This window comes from Nomascus leucogenys, chromosome 16 (assembly GCF_006542625.1).
Source record: "Nomascus leucogenys isolate Asia chromosome 16, Asia_NLE_v1, whole genome shotgun sequence".
NCBI lineage: Eukaryota > Metazoa > Chordata > Mammalia > Primates > Hylobatidae > Nomascus > Nomascus leucogenys.
In genome coordinates this window covers 32,024,895-32,051,773 of record NC_044396.1, presented here as the reverse complement: position 1 = coordinate 32,051,773, position 26,879 = coordinate 32,024,895, and the positions used below count along the sequence as shown (strand labels likewise).

Below are 26,879 nucleotides of genomic sequence, written 5' to 3'. Positions count from 1 at the left end.
CTTGAAATTGTAAAGTGTTTATGTGAAATGTTAACTTACAGACTTGATTTACCAAATTTATAACAGTAAAGTAAGTCCCATTTTTCAGAATATGGGGTATATGATTTCAGCTCCTTAAATGGGATACCTCACATTGTTATTAGAGTTTAAAACCTATGAGATTTTCTTTTCTATTTTTAATCCTTCTCTTAATGATCTCATTTATTGTCTACTAGAAATCAATTTAGGAAATCACGTTAGTCCACTAAGCACTTCAGATAAGGCTATTCCATGAAGCATTCCAAGATTATCACAAGGAATTGCTTTCATATGCCATAAAAGAAGAAATAAGCAGAATATGGCCTGCTGAAGAAGGTTACAGTTTTACAGCCCCTCCCATTGCAGCTCTTAAGTCACTCAGTTACAGTTAACTTTGGATTAGCACTCACAGATTGAAAGCAAAACATCAAAACACTCATCACACACTCTGGGCTTGTGGTGCCACTTGTATGTGTGTTTCTAAATCAATGATGAGGGTATCAGAACCAATACTGGACATGGACATGGCAAATTACAGTGAAGTTTTGGACCCAACTTACACAACTTTGGAGTTTGAAACTATGCAGATTCTATATAATTCAAATGGTGAGTTATCATCTGTTTATAGATGTAAAGAAAAGTAAGTATAATTGGAGAAGGTAGAAGACTGACCTTCCAAAGGTTGTGGCTCAATGTTTTTTTGCTGGAGAATTTAGGGCTTGCTTTTAAGGCCACTAATCTCAGCTTTTGCACTTCATTACAAAATTTAAGTTAATAATGCTGTGGCTATTTTGTGTTAGAGGTAGAAAAAGCCTGGTTTTGTGTAATAAAGTAATGTCAGAATTCTGTCATGGGCCAGTTAGACAGGTAAAAAGAGTAGTTTCAGCTGTTATTTTATTTGCTGTAAATCATAGTAATACGTAATATTGGCAGATCGGCTGTGAAAGTATATTTTCTATGCAATATTTAAAATGACTTATGGAACAAAGTTTCCATAGAACATTAGGGAGTTTCACTGATTGTCTACCCTTTTCATTATAATTCCAGTTCTCAATTGCTACTGATGAGAAACTGCATTTAAAATTACTATCAGGTTTTTGCATTGAAAGCAAATATGAAAGGGAATAAGGCTTGTATTATAACCTCACTTGACAGGCTAATGTTTAGCCGCACAAAGCTGTTGGTATTTAATTACTGTAACATTTTAACTTTAAATAAGACATGAGTTGTTTAGGGGTTGTGTCTTTATGTAATACAGCTTACTATTGACTTTGAATTTAGACTTAATACCTAGTAAAAAAATCTTGTTTAAAATACGTTATAACTGTTAGAACTCCTAAGATCGAGTAATTATGTATACTTTGGAAAATGTGTGTGTGTGTGTGTGTGTTTAACGCAAGATTGAGAATATATCTTGTACTGAGGGTATCTTACTATTCTACTGTATTGTATAATTTGTATGACTGGTGTTCTGGTTCTATTTTTAATAAGCATTTCCTTATTAGTGGGAATTTTAAAAAACAGTCAAAAGGTGAATTCTGAAAATTTAGCACAGCTATAGTTAAAATAAACCTGTAGTGCAACTTTCAGGAAGTCACTGTTTTGTGTCCTTATGTTTAGACTTGACTAGAGATATTTAATAGAGTATTTCATCAGAGTACTGAATTTAAAAAAACACTCATGATTAAGAAATGGTAGGGACATATTTGCCATAATCATAACACTTATTTACTATAAGTGTTTAACAAATATACTGAAATAACAAATTTGTATGGCTATATCTAAAGTGTGGTGTAACTTGTTTGTTTGTAATAATGTTGTCAGCAATATGTAAGTATGGCACTAAACTTGAAGCAAGAGTTGCATTTTTCATATTTCTATATAGTCTCTCAGAATACAATCAATTCCAAACAGTTCTAACTTTCATATTATTAATATCTGTTTTGTTAATGTTACCAAAAGAAAAATGTTTAGCATTTTAATCCTATGTCACCTGACTAACCCTAAGCATGTTCTCGTTAAAATTTTTTTCTACTTCATGAAATTATATATGACAATATTTGTCTACTCAGAAATATTAGTAAGTAGAATATATGTAAGTTACAAAATGTAATCAGGACGCGACAACCTTTAGTATTATCCTTTTGTTAGCTATACAATAATCAGTTGTTAATATACAATTTTATAATAAAGTTTTACTATATTACATATTTAATATCTTTTGAATGCATATAGATTTTTAAAGATGTAATCCACAATATTAACTCATTTAAGAAATATTCATTTTATTATAAATATCTACATTTTAAAAATAATTCTTCCTTCAGAATTATGTATTAGATGACCCACTATATCCTGGGCATAATCATAAAGTCCGAAAACAGAGGACTAAATAAGACAGATAAATTCTCTACCAACATGGGGCTTATATTCTGTGTGTAAAGATGGGTAATAAATGAGCAGACCAATGCAGAATATACTTTTCACTAATAAAGTTATATAAAAAGCTAAGGCCATTTAAAAAACTAAGGCCAGGTGTGGTGGCTCATACCTATAGTCCCAGCAATTTGGGAGGCTGAGGCAGGAGGATCGCTTGAGCCCAAGAGTTTAAGACCAACCTGGGCAACACAGTGAGACCTTGTCTCTACAATAAAAAAAATTAAAAACTAGCTGGATGTGGCGATGTACTCCTGTAGCCCCAACTACTCGGGAGGCTGAGGTGGGAGGATTGCTTGAGCTCAGGAGGTCCAGGCTGCAGTGAGCTAGGATTGCACCACTGCACTCTAGCCTGGGTGACAAAGCAAGTCCCTGACTCAAAATATAATAATAATACTTAAAATAAGCAGGGGTCTAGGTTCTACTTGAAGGACAGATGGGGGGTGACATTTTTAAATGTGTGTTCAGAGAAGGTTTCACACAAAATGTGAGACTTTAACAGAAACCGGGTAGCTAGCTCAAAGAAAGGTTTAGGGAAGAACTTTCCTTCCAGACAGAAGGAACAGCAGGTGAACAAGTTCTGAGATGAGAGTAGCATTCAACGATGACAAAAAAAAAGGGGGTATTGCTGGAGAATAGTGAACTGAATGAAAAGTGGTACCAGATACTGGGATCAGAGATTTGGGGGAGTTTTAGGGGGGTTTGACATGCAGGGTTTACAGGCTGTGGGAAGATGCCTAGACATCATCTGTATCTAGTTACGATAGGGTTGGATGCAGAGGGTGACATGATATGAATTACTTATAGCAATATCACTTAGGTGGCTTTGGGGTAACAAACAGTAGGGCAGCAAGAATGGAAGGAAAGAATTTAGATAGCAGGCTGTTGCCATAATCTAGAGGAAAGATGGTGGTTGATTAAATAAGGATGTCCGTGGTGAAAAGTTGTGGATTAAATATGTATTTCAGGCCAGGTGCGGTGGCTCACGTCTATAATCCTAGCACTTTGGGAGGCGAGGTGGGCAGACCGCCTGAGGTCAGGGGTTCAAGAACAGCCTGGCCAACATGGTGAAACCCTGTCTCTACTAAAAATACAAAAATAAGCCTGGCATGGTGGCACACGCCTGTAATCTCAGCTACTAGGGAGGCTGAGGTGTGGGAATCACTTGAACCTGGGAGGCAGAGGTTGCAGTGAGCCGAGATCGCAGTGAGCCGAGATCGCACCACTACACTCCAGCCTGAGCAACAGGGAAAACTCAGTCTTAAAACATTAAATAAATAAATAAATAAAAACTATTGTAAACATGGACTTACCAAGGGATTGGTTATAAAAGATAAAGGAGAGAATACAATAAAGACTCACAGATTATTGGCCCTGGGAAACTGGATGGAGCCATTGACTGATACAGGGGAGACTGAAGGAAGGAAGAATAAGTTCTAGGGGAAAAATGAAAGACTTTTGTTTTTGATATGTTAATTTACAATTCTGATTAGATTTCACAATGAAGTTCCTCAATAGGTGCTTGGGCATTTCAGGCTGATGCCCATGGGAGACATTGGGGCTAGAGATAAAATATTGGAATTATTCATCCTACAGCTAATATTTATTGTCATGGAACTGATAAACTTCCCTTGGGAAAGAGCATAGTTGGGGAACTAAGCCCTATGGTGTCCCAAAGATAAATGTTCAGAAATAAGAAAGGAGAGCTTGGAACGGAAGCAGCCATCCAGGGGTTAAAAGGAAAGCACCAGTGTGGGGTCTCCAAGAAGCCAACGAATGGAGTGTTACGAGCCTATAAATAATTAGTAGGACAATTTAATCAGGAAATAGTACTAACTCTAACTGTAATCTTCCTTTTTTATTGACAGATAGTTCTGCCCCAGAGACAAGTATGAATACCACAGACAACGGCGTCAACTGTCTGTGTGCTATCTGCGGGGACAGAGCAACAGGGAAACACTATGGGGCATCGAGCTGTGATGGGTGCAAGGGTTTCTTCAGACGCAGCATTCGTAAGAGTCACGTTTATTCTTGCAGGTACTTTAAATGCCCTTTTAGGCAAGTTATCTTTACAGATGTTTCAGTTTGGCACGCAAAAAGTAAGAGAAGAAAATTCAGAGTTTTCGTATGTCTCTAAGTCTACAAATACAACCTCTAAACTGCGGTATAAGTAAGAACGTGTGGGTATGTACACAGGATGTATTCACATAGGTGGTTCTTTTTTATGAAACATTTTAGACTTATAGAAGGTATATAAAAAAATCCACCTACCTACCTACCTCCCAGCTTAGACCAATATAGTTGAAGCCTTTAATGGACACCTCCTCTGTCACTTTTTCTCCCTTGTCTCCTAGAGGTAACTACCATTGCAATTTCATGTTGTCTTTTCCTTGTGTTTCTTTATTGTTTTACCACATGTTCATATACCTCTAAACATTTTAAAATCTGCATTTAAAAGGTTTTTCAATACGAGTGTTTTTCCTCATGTTTATTTTTTAAGTGCCATTACATCCTAGGTCTAAAAACAAAATTATGAAAGTGCAGATGATTTTGGTAGTTTGTTGATATCAGTGAGTGAAATTTAATTTTCAGTCCTAAAATTTAGAATGTATTTCTCATGCCATATTTTTTGTCATTAAATTTAAATGTTTTGCCAGAAGCTTATTTAACTATAGTATATTTGTCAAGCATTTCCAGTAGGCTGTTTCCTTGGGTTTTTTTTTAGATTAATACCTAGTCAACATCATAACACGATTTAAGTATACATATTGCATCTTGATTTATCTGTATGACTGTCCTTGAATGCAGATTACATTTAGGTTGAATATAGGCTATTAACAAAATGGTTAAATTTAACAGAAAAATAACTATGTTGGTTCTGTCAATAAAAGGTACGTGTAGAATTATGTTCTTTTAAGAACAGATTGGACATTTGGGAAGAGGTTAACTCTCTCAAAGTCTTGCCATGTGATTTCCTAGGGTGCAATACAAGTTAATATATAACTCCCCAAATATCTATCTAGTTCTCTGGTAATTCTTTAGTAATTTTTCCAAGATAGTTTGAAGCAGGTGAAGAGAAATATAAATTGCCCACTTTAAAAACTTTCCAGGTAAACAAAAAACAGTGTATTTAGATGAGTTTTGCTTTTATTTACATTAAAACTCTAAAGGTAAAAGGTAGATCAATGTCCTTCATTCCTTCATCAAAAATAGTTTTGTACGAATGCTTCTAAACTAAAACAAATACAGAATAACCTGTAAACAATACCTTCTGGAGTCAGGTGCTCTGTTAAAATTGAAATATGTGTGTGTGTGTGTGTGTGTGTGTGTGTGGTGTGTGTGTGTAAAATGATGATCCAAACAACTAAATCCTACAACTTGTGAGAATCAGAGAATCACAAAGGCTATCAGGACTTCCGTCCTTTCTGTATGGGAAGAGTGGAAAAGGGATGCTCTCAGAGCAGCTTTTAGAGGTTTAAAAAATATTCTAACAACAGATACATTTTAACTCCTTCACCTTCCTTTTAAGAGTGCTACTGCCAACCTAGCTTTCTTTACATATTTTAGTATTCAGCAAATGTTATGATTTTTCATTTAGAAAATGGTTAGTATATTGATGCAAGTTTAAGGGCATGGAGACTTTTTGAAGCTCAGGTTGTGTAGGTCTCAAATGTATCTATTTCCTTAGATTACAAAGTTCCATTTCTACTGTAACTGCTCCATCAAACTGAGGTTGAGATTTCCTTCAAAAGCACTTTTAATTGCTGTTTCAATACTTTTCACGTTATGTTTTTCACATTATGTACAATTTGTATGTGTACTCTATTAGATTATAATTTCCTTGTGTGGAGGGAACAAGTAGCGTTAATCTGTTTAATCTCTACACCAGGATCTTGTATGTTGTAGGTGCTTAATAATACGTTTATTCAATTTTTGTTATTAATTTAATGTTAAGTGAATGCATTCGCCTTGTGTTTTTTGTCAATCTGGTCCTCTCTCCTGAGTCTCATCAGCCATTTTTTCCCAAGTCAGCAATGCCTTGTTCCTCACTCTGAAAGCACATTTCTCTTCTAGCTCAATTTGTTGATGATAGGCTTTGCTTCTCATTCAATTTTAAGTGGACACCGATGGTTTTTAGAAGAAATACATTTTATAGGTCACAAAATATATACCTTTTTTCTTATCATTAATCACCAACTACAAATAAACAGGTGCATATCAATATGTAGGGATAATTCTGTTCCAGAATTTTGAAGAAATGTTAGTGTTTACTGTATGCTTAATATTTGCCCCCAACTATTTGAAGTGTATTCACACAACAACCTTTTGGGCAAGTCCTTCTCTTTATTTTACAATTGTAAATTAAGGTTACTTAACACCCGCAAGTTCTGTTGAGAGTCAATGGTGGAATCAAGCTTAGATTTAATTTCAGAGACTGTACTCTTTTTTATTTGTTTGTTTGTTTGGTTGGTTAAGTATACAAGTCAGTTTTTTAGTGTATCCACAGAGTGGTGCAACGATCACTACAGTCAAATTTGAACATTTTCATCACCTTATAAAGAAACCTTTAGTAGTTACTCCCCCATTTCCTCCCAACTCCCTCACCAACAATATGAGGCAACTATGAATCTATTTTCTGTTTCTACAGATTTGCCTTTTCAGGATATTTTGTATAAAGAAAATCATACGATATGTGATCTCTTGAGACTTACTTCTTTTGTTTAGGATGGAATAGGCTGCCAAGGTTTATCCATGTTGTAGCATTTATCAGTACTTCATTCCTATTTACTGACAAATAATAATATTCCACTGTGCAGTCATGCCACATTTCGTTTTTCTATTATCAGTTGATAGGCATTTGGATATTCTCCACTTTGGGCTATGATGAATAATGCTGCTGTGGACATTTATGAACAAGTTTTTATGTGTACATATGTTTCATTTCTCTTCACACAGACCTAGCATGGCATTGCTGGGTTATACTACTATAACTCTATGTTTAGCTTTTTAAGACAGTGCTAAACTTTCTTCCAAAGCAGCTGCATCATTTAACATTTTAACCAGCAGTATATGAGGGTTCCAATTTTTCCACATCTTCACTAACACTTGTTTTTTCTTTATTTCATTTGCAACCATTCTAATGTGTGTGAAGTCTTACCCCATGATGCCAACTGTACTCTCAATGTTGTCCTCAACGACCTCTTGATATATAATTTGCCATTTAGGGTAAACTTCAGTGGGTTGTGGGGTACACTTAAAATTAATAGAAGAATATTTAAAAGAGAAAAGCATGAAAATGCAGGGCCATGAAGTTCTGATAATAGCCTCCTTCATACTGAAATCATTTAGCAATAAGCAACAAAAACTCGAATGCCAAAGATATTCAAAACTAGGTTTGGCTTTCATGACTCATGATAGAAGTGGTTATGCACAGCAGCCAAAATGAAGATAGTCATTCAGTTTTATTTTACTATAAAGACTAAGGGAGAGGTGAGGCTCGTGTTTTCACGCACATGCTGATTGTGAGACTGGAAAGGTCATAGTTGATTGTTCCTATACCTTCGTTTTATCGAACCAAATGTGACAATACATATTTAAAATCCATTTGTCTATTTGCTTTCTTTTGTAAATTATAGTTTTCTGCAAACTAATATATCTTTGATGTTATAGGTTCAGTCGGCAATGTGTTGTTGACAAGGACAAAAGGAATCAATGTAGATATTGCCGATTAAGAAAGTGTTTTAGAGCGGGAATGAAAAAAGAAGGTAATAATGATGATGATAATTAACATTATTGATGAAAAGTGACAAACGTACACACACATTCTCATTGATCAGTATAACCTTTTTACATGAGTTCTAATTTTCCTCAATATAATAAGGAGGAATCTACGATTCCTCAAGTTAAAGAATTTAGCCCAAGGACATCCAGTTATTAAGTGGTATAGCCAGTATTTATCTGGTGACTATCTGATTATGGATATCATCCTCTCCACCACTATATTGTCCAAGGCAACAAAATTATTGATGAAATAGTATACCAATATTCTGTTAGTGGGTTGAAATTACAGACTTCTTTTTTTTTTTCTGAGATGGAGTCTCGCTCTGTCAACCAGGCTGGAGTGCAGAGTGGCATGATCCTGGCTCACTGCAACCTACCAGGTTCAAGCAATTCTCCTGCCTCAGCCTCCCCAGTAGCTGGGACTACAGCTGGCTAATTTTCGTATTTTTAGATGAACCAGAGTTTCACCATGTTAGCCAGGCTGGTCTTGAGCTCTTGACCTCAAGTAATCCACCCCCCTCAGCCTCCCAAAGTGCTGGGATTACAGGCTTGAGCCACCACGTCTGACACAAATGTATTTTTTGTTGTTTTTGTTCTCAGTAACAACTGAATATCTTTTTTCCTTTGATGAACATTAACTGAACATCTGCTTTTCATGCATTCATTTATTAACTAAATATTTATTGAACACTGCAATTTTCCAAACACTGTTCTAGGTGCTGAAGCTTCAATAGTGAAGATAGCAGACAAAATAATTTTCCCTTTCAGGAAGCTTGTATTATATCAAGGGACCAAGACAATAGACTAGATGTGCTATTTTAGTGTGTACTAATTTCATCTTGAATATATTAAGTAATCTGATTATATTCTCCTACATTTTAAATACGGTTAATTTAGAAACAAATGTATTGAACACACTGTAAACATTTGACAGCGTGTAACAGCTACAAAATTTTATACTTGTCAGTTTTGCTGTTTGGTCATGCCTATCATATACAAAGAGATGTTTTTCACAACTGTTTCACAAACTAAAAAAATCAAATGAAATCACTATGCTAAAGAAGTGTAAAATATATCAAACCCTTCTTTAACGTAGTTAGATTTCTCTTTGCCATTCAATATTTTAAGGATACAGAAATACCATTAGTTTTGCTCAGGTTAGTAGTGTCGAAGACAACAAAAAATAAAGTTCACAAAATTAAAGGAGAAGCACTTTCTCATTTAAAAAGTGATTTGTTTCTAATTTCATAGGAAGCTCTATTTGACAGTTTATGGGATTAATTACATACTTGGTCAATTGCCTTCCTCCATTTTTACTTGAACTCCATGTTTATCTCCACAAAAGTGTAAGCAAATAACAATCCTATGTTTCCTTTATGAGTTTTACAATTTGTGAAGTACAATTATGTTTTAAAATAGGTAAATTTTATCTTTTGTTCATAAAAGAATGTGTTATTTTCTTAAATAGACTGGAAAGTAATTTTGAGTTTTAAAGTTGATATATTTCTGTTTTTTACACTAACAGCATAGTAGCAAGATTAATTAGATGGAAACAAATAGAAACATAGTTTTATGTCAAAAATGATAGCACTGAGATTATAAATGTTTACAATATCTTTCAGCATTTTTCTAAAGGATAATCATGTAAGTGAAATTCAAAAAGCATAGCTAACATCTTAATTTTTTATCTCTGCATATGCATTTCCAAATGAGTCAGTGTAGGTTAAAATCAATAACAATTTCTGTAAAACAAAAAGAGCAAGATACCAGTAAGTATGATTTTAAAATAAAATATTACTGATTCACTCCAACTTACAGACAACCTACTCTTTCTTAAAGGCAAAAAGTCCTGTAATTCTTCCTTCAACTTAATGGAGTGGATATTTAATAGTAAGTTTTAGGTCTCTAGAAATTGGTGGATTTCTTTAACAAAAGCATACTTGCAGAAAAAAAATGATATTTTAATGCCTTATTGTTCCAGCAGAACAAATTACAGCCTTAACCAAAATAATTTAGGGCCTACATTCCTTGTTTCCCTTCTCTTTGGTTAATGAAAGATAATTTTACCTCCAAAGTTTTGAATTTCAACTTTGATATCTGACTGATTTTATTCTCTCTCTCTTTTTTTTTTTTAAATTTTATTTTGAGATAGAGTCTCATTCTGTCACTCAGGCTGGTGTGCAGTGGTGCGATCTTGGCTCACTGTGACCTCCGCCTCTTGGGTTCAAGCGATTCTCCTGCCTCAGCCTCCCAAGTAGCTGGGACTACAAGCATGTGCCACCATGCCTGGCTAATTTTTGTATTTTTAGTAGAGATGAGGTTTCACCATGTTGGCCAGGTTGGTCTCGAACTTTTGACCTCGGCCTAGCAAAGTGCTGGGATTACAGACTTGAACTACACTTGGCCTGATTTTATTCTCTCTATGGTAAACATGTGAGTTAATATTTTCCCTGTCACTCTTCCTTATATTTAAAAATGCAGTTTTCCGTAAGGGATTTGGGGAATTACATTACTCTTTTTTTTTTTTTTAATCCTGAAATAAAGAAGCAGATCTAGCTTTCTCTTAGAAACCTGTATAATATATAGGATTTCTTCATCTTTCCAAAATGCTGATATACAAACCTCAATTTTCTCAGGAGAGACTGCTCCGTGGTACAAGTTTTGCTTTATTAATGTTGGTAAACTGTCCCATGGATAGTGTTTTATAAAAGATCATAATATTGTAATCCTAAAATCATCGTAACTAAGTTTACTTTCCATTTTTGCTAGTGTTTTATAGAGAAAAGAAAATGGAAGTTTCAAAATCTATGACTCATATTTTCTGATAGTGAATACACTCTTATCTTTGACCTGGTCAATCTTATAGGCAATGCTCTTCCTCTAGTTATCTTATAGTTTTATTAACTTTGAGAGAATAGAAAACCACCCTATTAAAAATACAGCATGGCAAAACTGGCTGACCCAACACTTTCTAACATGCATGCTGTCATGAAGTCTCAAACAGCAGTGTTTTATGGGCTCTAGTGACAAGCCTGACTATTGCTATTTTTGAAAGTAGTGGAGAATGAAAATATCTTTCTTCCAAGTCTTTTAGAAAGAACTTTTCTCACTTTTTTTACTTAAAAAAAACTCCTCAAAATCTATATTCTAACATACGCTAAAGAGAAGTGCTCAATAAATACTGTGCTTTTTCCCCCTAGCTGTACAAAATGAACGCGATAGAATAAGCACCAGAAGAAGCACATTTGATGGCAGCAACATCCCCTCCATTAACACACTGGCACAAGCTGAAGTTCGGTCTCGCCAGGTACCTGTGGCACGGCAGCATCAAACCCTATTTAATAAAATCAAATGTCCATTTAGGCATCATACTAAAATAATCTAAGTGTTTTCAAAGGTGCCCATTACTAAAACAAGTTACATCTACACACATTTTAGAGTTTACTTTGAAAGTTTGAGTGGGACTGCTGACTTAATTTTGACTATTCTTGAACAAGATTAGTTTTAAATGGAAAAATAAAATGAATTTCAGTCTAAGATTGTTTTTTAAAAAGTTTGCTTATAAGTTTGATTAAAAATAATGAATAGCACAAAGCTCTGTAGGCAATATTTTATTTTATTGATTGAATCTGTACAAACAGCTACCACAACTTTTGGGGAGTTTGGTTGAGGTTTGTTATCAGAGCTTCTTTCTTTGAAAATGACTTCTGGATTATTGGGACCTGCTTTGGAAACAGACATTTAAATAAAGAGTCAGAATTCAGAAAACACATAAGAAAGAAAACTTTATTATTTTAAATTTCTCAAATAACAGTTCTACAGTTAAAAAAATAAGTCATTAGTTATATACATAAAAATAAATTATTTAGTGTCATATAAAGAAATGCTTAAATCAGACTTATTTTAGCATTGCCCTTATTAGAAATGTTAATATTATTTTTCTATTATAAAGCAGATTATAAAATCGCCAAGTAGTTAATCAGGTCCTATAATGAGTCAGCGCAACTACTTTCATTTTTGATAACACAAGGGTAATATGATGAGGTTAACATCACCATTATCATTATTACTTGAAGATTGCTTGATGGGCAATAAAGCTTTTAGAGAATGACTTAAAGGGGAGCTCTGAGAAAATATTCAAATACAGATAAAGATACACTCACACGCATGTTCAAAAATAAGTTTATAAAAACTTTTAGACTGTGTTTTCTTTCAGCAGAAAAGCTTTACTACTTATATTTTTATATAGCCTAAAATTACAGATTTACAAATTTACAAATCTTACAAATTTATTATATGTTAAGCTCTTCAACATTGCTGAGTCACACATTGGTTTCTTAATTTAATTTTGATGGCTTCCTTTTAATGCAGCGAGACAAATAGTTCTTGCTTCTTGTCTCCCCAACTGGGTAAACTTTATGAAAACATTTTCTTCATAAACTTCCACAAATTAAAGAAAATATAACCTTTAATTCAAAATAAAATCAAAGAGCATATTACATATGGATACTATCTATTTATATAGCCATTTTGAATTGTGAAATTCCTCAAAAGTTGGGGTAAAACTTAGTGTACAGATTTGACCACTACATAAGATACTGCTCTCAGAGGATGGTGCTATGTATATGAAATGTTTTTAAATTAACTTGTAAACTGATAGGTATTTTATTTTCCAATTTAAATCAGTATTTTATTTTTCAATTTAAAATGTTTAGTATTTGTCAAGATACTGTAACAATAGTGCCTACTTCTATGGCCTTTACTTATCATAGTCAAAAGAAAAAAAGGGGAATGTTGGCCATCTATTATTTTAAATGATAATATAATGTTTTTCTTAATACTAGATCTCAGTCTCAAGCCCTGGGTCAAGCACTGACATAAACGTTAAGAAAATTGCAAGTATTGGTGATGTCTGTGAATCTATGAAACAGCAGCTCTTAGTCTTGGTGGAATGGGCTAAATATATTCCTGCCTTCTGTGAATTACCATTGGATGATCAGGTATACATTTAAAACTTTATAAATGCTTTAAAAATGCTCCTTGAACTTTGCTAAGTTTATGTTCTTTCCATTTTATTTGTAATGCATATGCTATATTACTGTATTTGACAAAAGATAAGTTATGAGAGAAAGGAGTGGGTTTTCTTACCCATTCACCTTGTTCTATCAAGAGGCACAACTGTTTGACTTTTATTTTAGGGGTGTAGCAAATTTATTGATTGGACAAGAACTGAACAAAACACTCCTCTGCCCTTTTGGAATTTTAAAAGGGTCATGTGAGGGAGAAAGGCAGATAGCATGTAACTATCATTGTGAGACAAAGTATTAGAAGAGTGAATGTCTGTGAAGCAAATGGTGGATGTTGTGTATTGGTGTTTACTGAAGGTGCTACATAAAACTCCTCAGAAATACCAGGTCACTCCTAGACAGAAACCACACAGGTTGTGGTGTTGTCTTGGTGGGTACTTCATGCAATTAACGTGAAGTTTTACCTTTCATCCTGTCAATTTTATTCCAGAATTTATTGTATAAAAGTTACATGTCTGGCAAAAAGAAAAAAAAATCTGTAGAAGCATGATCAGAAATTTATAGAGAAATAAAATTTACAGAAGAAAAGATAGAGTGATCTTTTACTAATACTTATATTTTCATATTTCGTCATATGTCCATTATGATATTTTAGTAAATACTTAGAAACTTGAATTTCCTAATTGTATTATAAAGATAAGTGTTTTGGTTTCAGATTCATTTTGAACTGTTCTTACTAAGCAGGGTATAATTTTTTGTAGATGAAAATAATTTGAAAAATTCCTTTTCTCTCACCTTAAATTAACCGTGTTAAGTGTTATAACCAATGTATATTTATTTTTAAGAGAGCATTTCACCTGGTGACAGGAAAAAAAAAATACAGTGAAATCTGAAATAATTCTTAAAATGCTCTGTAACTGCCTTCCTGGTATGAGTCACGAATATTGACATATCATAAAGATAGTATGGCTCAGAAGGTTATGCCAGTGAATAATGCTAAATTGCTAAAACCTACCAGTCTCACCCCAAGCAATATAAGTAGGGTTACGTTATTTATGAGTTTTATATTTTTATTATCATTCTTCTTTAGAAATTGCTGACTTATATATTCAGTGATTTAAAAATTGGGAAATTAAAATCCAGTAACCAGTGAAAAACAGTTTTAATTTGCCAACTGATTCTTTAATATTAACAGTAGAACATTTATTAATTAGCCACAAATTAGTAAATGTCTGTTATGAATAAGGCATGGGAAATCAGCTTTCAGTTGCACTATAAATTACAACATTTCATTTAATTCTCTCAGGAGCTCACTGACAGGTGTTATTATCTCCATTTTACAGTTTCTAAAACTGAACCCTATGTCAGTAAAATTCACTCAATAAATTAATCAAATGAATATTTATTAGGAGATTCTTGTTCAGTTTTAGGAACTGTGGGTATTTAGCAGTAAAAATACAGATTTCTTCACTATTCTCATAAATGTACACTCTATTTGAGAGAGGTGGATAACTTAATAAATGCAAAAATTATGAGAAAGTTCATTCCAAGTGGAGATAAGCTCTATAAAATGCTATAAAATGGAATAGGATGAGTTGTTGGAGAATGGGAATAAAATGAGAAGAGATACTTTAAACTGAGGACCAGAGAAGTTATTGCCTGAGACCCTGAAAGACAAGGGGCCAAGTGCAGGAGAATCTGAGAAGAAAGCACTCCAGATACAGGAACAGCATGTCCACGGTTCTGAGTCAGGCAAGAACAATGTGAACAAGGGGTGTTGCGAGATGAAGTCAGAGACACGAGGGCTGGGAGGCAAAGCACTGACTCCTCTCACGCCTCCCATCACCTGTGAGGCCATGTTTGACGAGTTTGGGTTTTAGTCTAGGGACGATAAGAAACCATTAAAAGACTTTTCAGCCTGGACTGGGGTGGTAGCAATGGAGATGAAAAGAAGTGGATCACTTTGGCTTGTATTTTGAGAAGCAGCACTAGAATTTACTGTAGAGTTAGAGAGGACTCAAAATAGTCTCTTGTTTTGATGTGAACAAGCACTTTGGATTATGGTGCCATTTACTAGATGAAGATAATGGAGAAGCGTTACATTGGTAGGTGTTAAATTTGTAATGCCTCCTATACTTCCTAGTGGTGATGCCCAGCAGGTAATTGAGTGTACAAATGAAGCTCAGTTGAGAGCTTACTGAGAAGAGTAGTCTAGAAAGTGGCAGAACCCAGACCTCCCATCTTTTCCTTACAAGAAGTCTTGGCTTTGCTTTTGTTTATTTAGTTTATTACATGCAGGAGATTATGTTTTATGTATGTTTTATCATTTAGTACTCATGAGTACATGATGAGATTTTTTTTATCTCTACTCCCATTTTATAGATGAAAACAAATGAGTAAGTTCAAACATACTGGTTAACTTACACAAGGTTAAACAGGTAGTAAGTGGCTGTGCTGGGATTTGAACTCTGGTCTGTTTGATTCTGTTTCCCTTGCAAACAGTTAACTTGTCTGGTTCTTTTTTTTTTTTCTTGTGCTGCCATTGTATTGACTTGCTAGATAGTTTTAAAATTTTTGAAAAGTAAATTCTATTGACATGCTATGATAGAAAACTGGAAGGCTTAATGATGGCATGTATCTATGAATACTATAGATTGTTAAACAAACAAAAAGTCCCAGGCTTAAAGAACACTGTAAGTTAACAAGACTCATGTCGTCTTTTAATCATTATATATTATAATTAATTGTTAAACTTAGAATTTTTCATTAAGGTGGCACTGTTGAGGGCTCACGCAGGGGAGCACCTGCTGCTTGGAGCTACAAAGAGATCCATGATGTATAAAGATATTTTGCTTTTGGGTAAGTTTTTTTTTTAATTTAAGAAGAAATTATGCGTATTTTATTCTTGCAATATTATACAGGGTCTGTTCTGTATGTTCCAAGTATTTACAGACACTGTCAAATGGTGCTGTCACTTCACAGGTTTAATTTAATTGTGTCCTCACTTGGCCTTATTTGTCCTTGCCTTGACTGTATGAAAGTTCAGAGTCCGTGAGATGATCAGGGAGCATTAAGATTTAAAAATAAATGAGAGATGTTGCTCAATAAACATAATATTGAGGTATGTTCAAATTATATCAGAATGAATAATTAGTGAATTATATGGCTGCCTTATGGAGTCTCAGTGTGTTTTCATATTTCCTCAGAGTCTGCTTTTTATTTTATACACTTTAAAAAAACATGTTTACGTCCTATGATCTTATTGCCTATGATAGCCCATGATATGCTACAACATGATCAAGTAAAAAAGTATTGGTGGTAATGACCGAACAATTTCAATAGATAGGAATGCTAGAAGAGGCTAAAGAAGGATAATAGGTGTGGGGTGGTGGGGTAGAGAAGACATAAAGAAAAAACGTTTGTCTTCATTAATTTTTCCAATCCCACTACCTTACTTAACTTAAACAATTAGGTTTTGAGGGTTGAGATCCTTCTGACACTTACTAGCTCTACCTCTCTCTGGCATGTGTGAAAATATGACTAGATTATTTTATTTTTGTGCTAGATGTTTTAGCCCCAAATATAAATAAATTGAAGACAATATAACAATATCTAATATTATTGCAGGTTTACTATGTAAATGAACTGGTCTAAGTACATTACATGTTTATGGATATATATTCTCTCATTTAACCCTTGAAATAGCCCTAAGGGATTAGTACTATTATTTTCAGCCCATTTTGCTGGTGAAGAAATGGAGGCAGAGAAAGTTTACCAAAGGTCACAAAGCTAGAAAAGAATATAGCCAAGATTCTAAACCACGTAATGTGATTGTGGAGACTATGCCCTGAAATGCTATTAAATATCTCTCTTGCATTTCTAGTAAACATCTAGAATATTGTTCTTGTTATAGACCTAAATGCAGTATACCTAGAAAACAAAGTGCCTACTGTATACATTCTAGTTTTAAATTGATTTACCCAGAATAATTAGGTAAGCTAACCTTTCATAAAGAAAGAGTGAAACTCAAAAAAAGATAGTAACTATGTGAGGTGAAATACATGTTAATTAGTTTTACTATGGTAATTATTTCACAATGTAGATACAAATTAAAACATTACATTGGGCCAGGCGTGGTGGCTCATGCCTGTAATCCCAGCACTTTGGGAGACAGAGGCAGGAGGATCACTTAAGGTCAGGAGTTCGAGACCAGCCTGGCCAACATGGTGAAACCTCGTCTCTACTAAAAATACAAAAAATTAACTGGGCGTGGTGGTGGGAGTCTGTAATCCCAACTACTCTGGAAGCTGAGGCATGAGAATCACTTGAACCTGAGAGGCAGAGGTTGCAGCAAGCTGAGATCGTGCCACTGCACTCCAGCCTGGGTGATAGAGACTCCATCTAAAAACAAACAAACAAACAAAAAATCACATTGTACACCTTAAATATATACAATTCTGTTTGGTTGTCATACCTCCATAAAGCTGGAGAAAAAAGAAAGACTGAGGCTGCCATTGAACATGCTGTTACCCCGAGGATTGTCTTTGCCTGCAGTGAAAGAATTTAGAATATTTGTCTTTCTATAAAACCAGAAAATAACAATTTAGCTGTTGTTTTTGGAAGCTATAAAAATGTTCATCATATTATAGCCAGAGAATTTCTAAGTTAGAAAGATCTTTAGGGAATAGGTGGTCCAGCTCACTACCCAATCTCTGAACTCCCTTAAAGTCAGCCTTATAAAGTGGTTATCCCACCTCTATTTAAAGAAGTCCAGGAAGAGAAAACATACTATCAGAGGCAACTCGTGAGAATTCACATGCTAATTTAAAAAAAAATTAACCTCCTTTACTTAGGCGTGTTAAAACTGTCTCAATAGTGTATGCCTAGAATGCCTAGAGTATCAAAGTGCTGTTTTTAACCTGCTGTAAACAAGAAAGATTCTTTAGGGTTTGTATCATAGTCATTAGTGAATAAAACTCTAATAGACGACTGACACAGAGAAAAACTAATCATTATATTTAGAGTTTGTCAAATATTAGCATGTTATTAGTCTGCACTTTCGTGTTATCACCAGTGACTGATCCCGTTAAAATGCCTGTGATCACATTATCAATGTTCTTGGTCCTTTAAGCATGCTTAAGTTTTTCTAGCATAACTAACAACACCACTGAGAGAGGAAGCACATCACTATTCCTTCAAGGGTGGACTATTTTAAACACAGGTTTGTTAAATTTTAAACAGTGCTGACAGTTTGGGGAGACAGGTGGTTATTTGTTTTGTTTTGTTTTGTTTTCTCTCTCATAGGAAACAACTACGTTATTCACCGCAACAGCTGTGAAGTTGAGATTAGCCGTGTGGCCAATCGTGTTCTAGATGAGCTGGTTAGACCATTTCAAGAAATCCAGATTGATGACAATGAGTATGCTTGTTTAAAGGCAATTGTATTTTTTGATCCAGGTTGGTTTTCAAAATTCCACTAGAGAATTAATATAATAAAAATTGAACTACTTTTCAATATTAGAATATTTATTGTCTTACACTCTAATTAGGTTAAATCTGTACACTGCCTCTCTTATTCCTTTGTTAGATGCAAAAGGGCTAAGCGATCCAGTAAAAATTAAGAACATGAGGTTCCAAGTGCAGATCGGTTTGGAGGACTACATCAATGATCGGCAGTATGACTCCCGGGGGAGGTTTGGAGAGTTGCTTCTGCTCCTGCCCACACTGCAGAGCATCACGTGGCAAATGATTGAGCAAATACAGTTCGTTAAACTTTTTGGGATGGTTAAAATTGACAATCTACTTCAGGAAATGCTACTAGGTGGTGAGTACATTGAAGAAGTTCTACTTTATTGATTAGAATCACACTAAATATAAGTTTGACCTATTGATTTTTTTGTCCATATTTAATTCATCTATTGAAGTTGATGTGATGCTCCTGAATTTTGTTTCCTTCTGCTATGACATAATGAACTCAAGTTTTTACATTTAGAAAATTTGCAAGACCCATCAGAGAGACAAAAATACTTGAACAGATTCAAACCCCCCATTCTTTTTTTTTTTTTTTTTTTTAGACAGAGTCTCGCTCAGTAGCCAGGCTGGAGAGCAGTGGTGCAATCTCGGCTCACTGCAACCTCTGACTCCCTGGTTCAAGTGATTCTCCTGCTTCAGCCTCCGGAGTAGCTGGGACTACAGGCACAAGGCCACCACACCTGGCTAATTTTTGTATTTTTAGTAGAGACGGGGTTTCGCCGTGTTGACCAGGATGGTCTCGATCTCCTGACCTTGTGATTTGCCAGCCTTTGCCCCCCCAAAGTGCTGGGATTGCAAGCATGAGCCACGGCGCCCAGCCTCAAACCTCCATTCTTATTAGCCTCCACAACCTCTACTCCACAATCTCTCTGACTTAAATTTTCAGATCCTTCCAAACATGGCAAACAGAAACAAATTTCCTGGTTTTGTGACCTCTTCAAATAGATCATGGTTTTTCATGCCCTGATTCATTTAAAACCTCAAGGATACTGGAATTGCAATGTAACCTAATACTTAAATATCTTAAAAATGAACACTGTGCTCCTGAAATAATTAATTGACACAAAATAGTAGAAAGAGAAAATGATATTTCAATGTTGCAATAAATGTCAGGAATAAGTTAAGAAATCATTTATTTTGCATTCCAATCTAGATTAAATTTCCTTGTAAAATCATCATATTTATTTTCAGTTTTCTGGTGCATAATTTGTTCCTAATGGTATCTTTCTGAAATGAAAGTTGTTCATGCTATTACGGTGATCCCAAATACTATAAACTTGAGGTAAGTGATTCTTGGAATTGCCTTAACAACAGGCAGCGAACCTAATGATTCCAGGAAATGGCACACAAGGTCCATTATTAATATACAGCATAATATGATGCAACATTAATCTAGCCAATGTACAGTGAAAGCTGACATTGTTCTTAATATGCCAGTGGTTCTGTCAATTTATTTTTGAATTCCCAAAAAGCACTTGGCAAAAATAACAATATTTAAGCTGTCAATCAAAACATTTGTTTCAAGGTAAACTTGCTGTTCCTGATTAAATATCACTAACACAGCATGTTTTTATCTTTTGTAGGGGCTTCCAATGATGGCAGTCATCTCCATCATCCAATGCATCCACATTTGTCTCAAGATCCATTAACTGGACAAACTATACTTTTAGGTCCTATGTCAACACTGGTTCATGCAGACCAGATCTGTAAGTATATAGGCTACTTTTCAACCATGATATTTCTTAATTACCCAAGAGAAAGTGGAATTGTGGGAAAGAATCTATTAGTAACCAGAAATGGCAAAAACTTGGTGTAATTTCCCATCTGGGACTCAGCAGTAGAAGATTGTTATTCAGCTTGTCACTTTTTCTCTCTAGACGTAAGTTTTCTTCCTAAAATGAAAATGTAAGAAAAATCTTTCAACTTCATAGGTCTGGGGAGCACAAAAGAGTATACAAGTAGTCCTTGCTTTGCATGGCAGTGTGAGACCATAAAAATGACAATGCAAGCTGAAACCGTGCAAGGGAATCTGAATAATCAATGGGAAAATTATTTCCTGCTTGGGACCTTCAAAAATGTTTGTCAAAACATTAAGAACTCTCTTAATGTTTATGGAGACTAAATGAATATAATCTTTATACTTATTTTGTAGAATCCAATATAAAACATTTCAGTTGGTACATTGTAATTAAAACATTAGGAATATTGACAATCAAAGTGTTTTATTTCTTTATAAAAAAATTGTGAAACGCAGTTTGACCAGTTCTTGTCACCTTCTGAAACTTATATTAGGAAGTGAGGATCTTCTCTGCGCCCTGATGAGTTTTACTCATTGGGAAGTTTGGATCAGCTTTCAACATTTTATCCCTTGCATTCTCAATGTCCTGGCATGTTTCTGAGAATTCGTTTAATGTGAAATTTTCTTGCCGGTTTCACTTCTTTTGGGACACCTTCTCCCCTTTCGACACATCCAACTTTCTCATTTATGTGGACACGTTTTCCTTTGCTAGGTTCCTGGCTGCATATTTAGACTCAAACAACAGCAGCGGCAACATTCCCATGGTCAGCTGCTTCTTCTGTGACTGCATTTATGTTCTATTTGTATGTCACTTCCAGCATTATCACTTTTTATTCCTTTCTGCATTTTCACTGTTGTTGGTCAATTCTAATTCAATTATTCAATTTTGTAAAATGTGATGTGAATTTACCACTAGGAAACAAGGAGGCAACACAGCCACTGTATGCAGTTTGTTTTCCACGCCTGAACTGAATAGAAGATGCTCAATGACCGATCATGGACAGACTAAAAGTTATGACATGATCAGTCACTGATCATAAAGCACATCTGTTATTTAGGTAGCTGTTTGCAGACTGAAGAGTTGGCAGTGGAGTCTGTATTTATGAAATTACTCACTGTTAATTGTGAGTTACCGTGGTAACTGAAACTTGAACCATGTTGTTGCCAGACTGGTGGTGTTTAACTAAGCCTTGGTAACCAGAATTCGTTCACATTAGAATTGTGCAGTGAGGGCTGCTTATGAAAACTCCTAGGAACGCAAATGACTATATAAATATGATAGAGATTGTTAGTAGATAAATTAATCTATTATTGTAGCCTTCATGCTAATTCTATTTTTTCTAAGCTTCTGTGGTGATACAAATCTCTAATTATTTGATTAAATATCTAGATTAACTGATTACTTGCTTCTGAATTTACTCTAATTAATCCCAGATTTACCTTTGATCTATTGACTCTGAACACCAAACCTATTAACTCACTGAGATGACTTGAGTTATTGTGATGTAACTATTATGCATACTCTTATTGCCTACTGTATTTACAATAGCCTTTAATAGCTAGCTACAACATTGTTTTTTTTTTTTTCCCCAAATGTTGTATGCAATGCAACAACAATTTACCAGTACCACCTGACTTCTAGGCATTGGTAGGGAACATAGAGGCCATGGGACTGCATGCTACCATTCCATCTTTTAGATACAAGCACAGGTAGATCTTTGTGTAAATAATATATGAAACCAAAATTATTTGAGCATGTGAGAGAGAGAAAGAAATGAAATTGTTAGGAAAAAATATAAATTATAGAAAAATATGGCATAATCTTGGATTTCCAATGTACTTGAAAGACATTATTTGGGACCATCTTTGCAGAATAGATCTTATCATTTTCATTTAATAGATAATCAAGAGCAGAAAGACAGGGGCAAGCCTAATACCAAACTAGAGAGTTTATGGAGTTGTGTCTCTTAAAGATCAGTTATTCATAAACTCACAAAATAAAACACATTAACAACACAATAAGCATTGTAGGAATCAACTGGCAAGAGAGCTGGACAGTTCTGCTGGTGGTTGAATACTTTTTAAGGGCTACTATTCTAGTATTTTAAAAACACATTTGCTTACCCTAGTCTTTTAAAAATCACATTGTTACACTCATTTTTATTCTTGTTCTTTCCACATACTATTTGTGGGAATTGTTTGTAAAAGAAAACTTGGCTTTACTATGCTCATTTGAAATAATTTATATTTTATGCAAAGCAGGATATTAAACACAACCAAAATTTAAGTTCATGCATATTTTCTTGGTCTTTTAGAGAAGGCTACTGCAGTCTTAGAGCTAGTCTAAATAGCCAGAAATAATTTTAAAAGCAGATTTTGATATTGATTTGTCATTTAAACTGCACTTAAAAATTTTGCTTCTAAGTAATTGCTAACCAATACTTAACAATAATATAAAGCTAATGTATTAATGAACACCAGGTAAAAGGAGACTGTTCTTGTTTTGTATATAGTGTTTTAAAACTGTTGAGACATAAGCTATAGAGTTTACAAAGCCTCAGTCTGATCATCAAACATCTTCTGTTAGTTCTGTTTACTATGTGGAATAATACAATAACAATAAGCGTGAGTACTAAAATATTTCGTTTCTAAAAATTACAGAATAACTCCTAGATTATTTTATAATATGGTTAGATTTTACAATAGAAAGAACTACTATTCTAGACAATGAAGTTTTGAAACTGTAACTTTTTACATTCAATTCCATTTTTTATATTCAATTACTTTCTATTCAATTACTCAGGCTTGCTCTTTGCATCAAAGGGGATGGGACAGGCAAGCTCGATTGTAATAGAATAATTTTGAAGCAAAAAAAAAAAAGCCAGTATTTTTCAGATGCTTTTGACTACAACTTAGATTTCAGGACATTTATAAAGTATCTTAACCTTAATTTTTTATGTCATCTAATATGTCTGAATTAGTGGAATCCAAACCAAATATATTTTCATTTTATGTGAATTTTGATTGTAAAAAATATTGCTTTTTAATATTTGAGAAAACTATCCTTCTGTTAATTCTTTTCATTGCCTTTTTTCCTGCTAGGTTTATTAGAGAATTAAATGCTTATAAATGCTATTAGGAAAGGCAGAAAACACCTTAAAGTGACTATGAAAAAAATTTTTTAACATGACCTCTTTCTATTTATTTGGGAAGTAAGTTGAGAGTACTCTGTAATGGTGTGTCATGGGCCAGTAGTGCATTCTACAAATCACTATTCTATACAGGATCTTTTAAAAACATTTTCAAATTGCGCTAATGTGTATTGGTGTTATGTAGGGTTTAATGGGGTGGGGAAGACTGACTGCCACCATCACACTCAATTCTCTGATTCTTTTTCAGCAACTCCTGAAACCCCACTCCCTTCCCCACCACAAGGCTCTGGGCAAGAACAGTACAAAATAGCTACAAACCAAGCATCAGTCATTTCACACCAGCATCTCTCCAAACAAAAGCAATTGTGAAAATGTGTTTACTTCAGAACGGCACTACATAAATGTGAAAAGTTGTTGATCTTGAAATATCTCAGGATAGCACTTTTGGCAAACTCTTAGCCAAGGCTTCCTCATGGTGCTGTTATAAGACGGTGTCCTATTTTCTTGTTTATACGTTCATTCTGTTCGTTATTGCTACTATGTAAAACTTTCACATGCAACCAATGTATATCTGAGTTTGAAGATGTTTATATAGGGCATTTTTTCCAACTGCCCCTGCATTGTGCCTGAACCAACTGAATCTTATGTATGAGTTTCATTTGTTTTATTAATGTTAATTTAAATCTGTAAATAATTGCTTTATTGTGATGTGATGCAGAACAAACTGTTCGTTTTTGACTGAAAATAGTAGATCAGAAATCTCGGTTTAATATAAAATGAGCTAAGTTTTTTAAAATAAATTATAAACTTGCAGATTAGAAAAATAAAGCAGTTGCTGTAGAATAGGCTGTATCTTTTTCAAGAAGAATCTTTTGTGGACAGTCTGTGGTAAAGAAGCAACTCTTTGCTTTAGAGTTAAATATTCCTATCTTAAGTTTAGAAAAATACAAAAAACCATTCCAAGGATGACTGGATACTTTTTGAAATCTGACTTTATTTGAAGATGTATGTTAAGCAAAAACATGTTGGTTTTATCAGTTAGGATGCAGGGTGAACTGTAACAAAGAAACCCCTAAAACAGTGACGAAATCAAGAGAGGAATTTATTTCTTTCTCCTGAAACAATTTAGAAAATAGTTATCCATTGACTAGAAATTAGCACATGCCCACAGCTGGCTCCCATGGTAGCCAGGAGAATTATCTATAGGTGGAAAGTCTGTGTCAGCCAAAGCCATGCCTCTCTGAGAGAACTGATTCTGAGGACAAGTTAGCCATCTGCCACCCATGTCCCTTATTTGGTCCTCACAATAACACTTTAGGAGAGATATCATTATCTCTGTTTTATAAAGAAGGGAAACTTTAGCTTGAGGGTTTAAGGAGCATAACCAAAGTTCACAAACATAACGAGTGAGAGAACCACATTCAAGCCCAGGTCTAGTTGACTTTAATGAATCTTTGGTGTGGAATGAAAAATGTGAACTTCTTACTCATAGTGTGGTTTTTAAATATATGCAGTTGAGTGATGATTGGATACTATTCATCATATCACCTATAATATATATTTACCAATAAGCAGTGAGTGTAAAATTGTTGCGGCTTGAATAAGAAACCACTTTTGTAGTTTTAACAAGACTTTCTCTTAAAAACATTAGATAAAATAAAAGATTCACCAGATAGATTTTGATGAAAACAAAAACAAAGTAAAATGACTGGCTTAGCAGATTCTTCAAAATGTAGCAGCCCAGGGATGTACCAAATGTCGAATTCTAGACTGAGGAGTACAGTTCATTGGAGCCTTAAACTCTCTGATATCACTTAAAGCTGGAATTTATTTTAAAACAAATGAAGCATGGGCCACCTCATGAGGCAGTGGCTCCTCTCTGGTTGAGGAGAGGGAAAATTGGAAAAGCTGGTTGAGTAATTATCAATAATATTTTTTTAAAAAGAGGATCCCGAACTGTAAAAGATTGAAATAATCTTTCTCAGGATTTTTTAAAATGTCTAAGATTATGATGTCATATCTCCCACTTACCTTATAAGTAAAAAGGTTATAGTAATATTAAGTAACTTATTAGCTCTTAAAGTAAAATCGAACTCTTAAAGTAGAATAATGATTATTAAAAGCTATTTACGATTTAATAGATTGAATAAAATTCCTTCAAGACCTGGTACCCTTGTGAAACTGTAAAATATATCATATGGGGGGAGTTTTTTAACTCTTATTTTTTGAAAATTTACTGTAGTTTCAATTTCGTGAATAAGAATGTTTTGATTTTTATCATACAAATAACTTTCGTAGATTTTTGTTTACTTTTGGGGGGGTTCCCTTAGAAGACATTAAAAAAAAAAAATACTGCCTTGGTCTGTGCAGGCTGCTGTAACGAAATACTATGAACTTGGCAGCTTATAAACAACAGAAATTTATTTCTCACTGTTCTCAATGGTGGGAAGTCCAAGATTAAGGAATCAACAAATTAGGCCTCTGGATCATACATGGCATTTTCTAGCTGTGTCCTTATACATAAAAGGAACAAGGTAGCTTTCTCGGGTCTCTTTAATAAAGGTACTAATTCTCATGACTGAATCACCCTCCCAAGGCCCTACCTCCTAATACCATCACTCTGGGGACTAGGTGTCAGCATGTGAATTTTGGAAAACACAAAAATTCAGAACATAGCAAAAACCTTTGAAATATAAAAGATAAAATTTATTTTTAGTGAACCCTGTAATTTATTCATGTGTATTTACTAAACAGCTATATCTTTGAAATTATTAGTAATGATTCTGCTTCAATAACTATGGTCAGGGAATTTATAATATTATATTTTTATATACTGAACTGCCAAAGATGCTGGAAAAAAGGAACTGATGTTTTCAGCATATTTTCAAAATATTGATAAGGGAAGTTATTACTTTTATATAGTATTCAACTTTTTTCAGGTAATAGAAATGAATAATTTATTGTGAAATAATTCATTTTATAAATGTAAAATTATTTTTATAAATTTTATTGTTGGAAATCAAAAATTAGTAGATTTTTTACAATGTTAAATTATAGTGAGATTAAAGTATTCCTAAACTGTGATGCTATGTTTGTTTCACTAAACTTTCTGAATAAAAACTGAGAAAAAAAAAA

The 26,879-nt window shown here is 34.1% G+C and overlaps 1 protein-coding gene across 1 annotated transcript; it reads left to right on the top strand.

The window, feature by feature from the left end:
• The first annotated feature begins 420 nt into the window (after positions 1-420).
• HNF4G (hepatocyte nuclear factor 4 gamma) lies at positions 421-26,879 on the top strand. The gene is made up of 10 exons (XM_003269457.3): positions 421-624; positions 4,323-4,491; positions 8,125-8,219; positions 11,436-11,542; positions 13,080-13,235; positions 16,034-16,121; positions 18,567-18,719; positions 18,850-19,086; positions 20,378-20,500; positions 23,992-26,879. The coding sequence occupies exons 1-10, from the start codon at positions 489-491 to the stop codon at positions 24,111-24,113; spliced, it is 1,386 nt and encodes a 461-aa protein (XP_003269505.2). The 5' UTR covers positions 421-488; the 3' UTR covers positions 24,114-26,879.

Excerpts from the sequence above, each read along its gene's own strand:
- HNF4G (XM_003269457.3), top strand. The coding sequence starts at position 489 with ATGTGTGTTTCTAAATCAATGATGAGGGTATCAGAACCAATACTGGAC. Across the intron at positions 4,492-8,124 it reads AGTCACGTTTATTCTTGCAG|GTTCAGTCGGCAATGTGTTG; the intron begins GTACTTTAAATG and ends TTGATGTTATAG. Across the intron at positions 18,720-18,849 it reads AATTGTATTTTTTGATCCAG|ATGCAAAAGGGCTAAGCGAT; the intron begins GTTGGTTTTCAA and ends TTCCTTTGTTAG.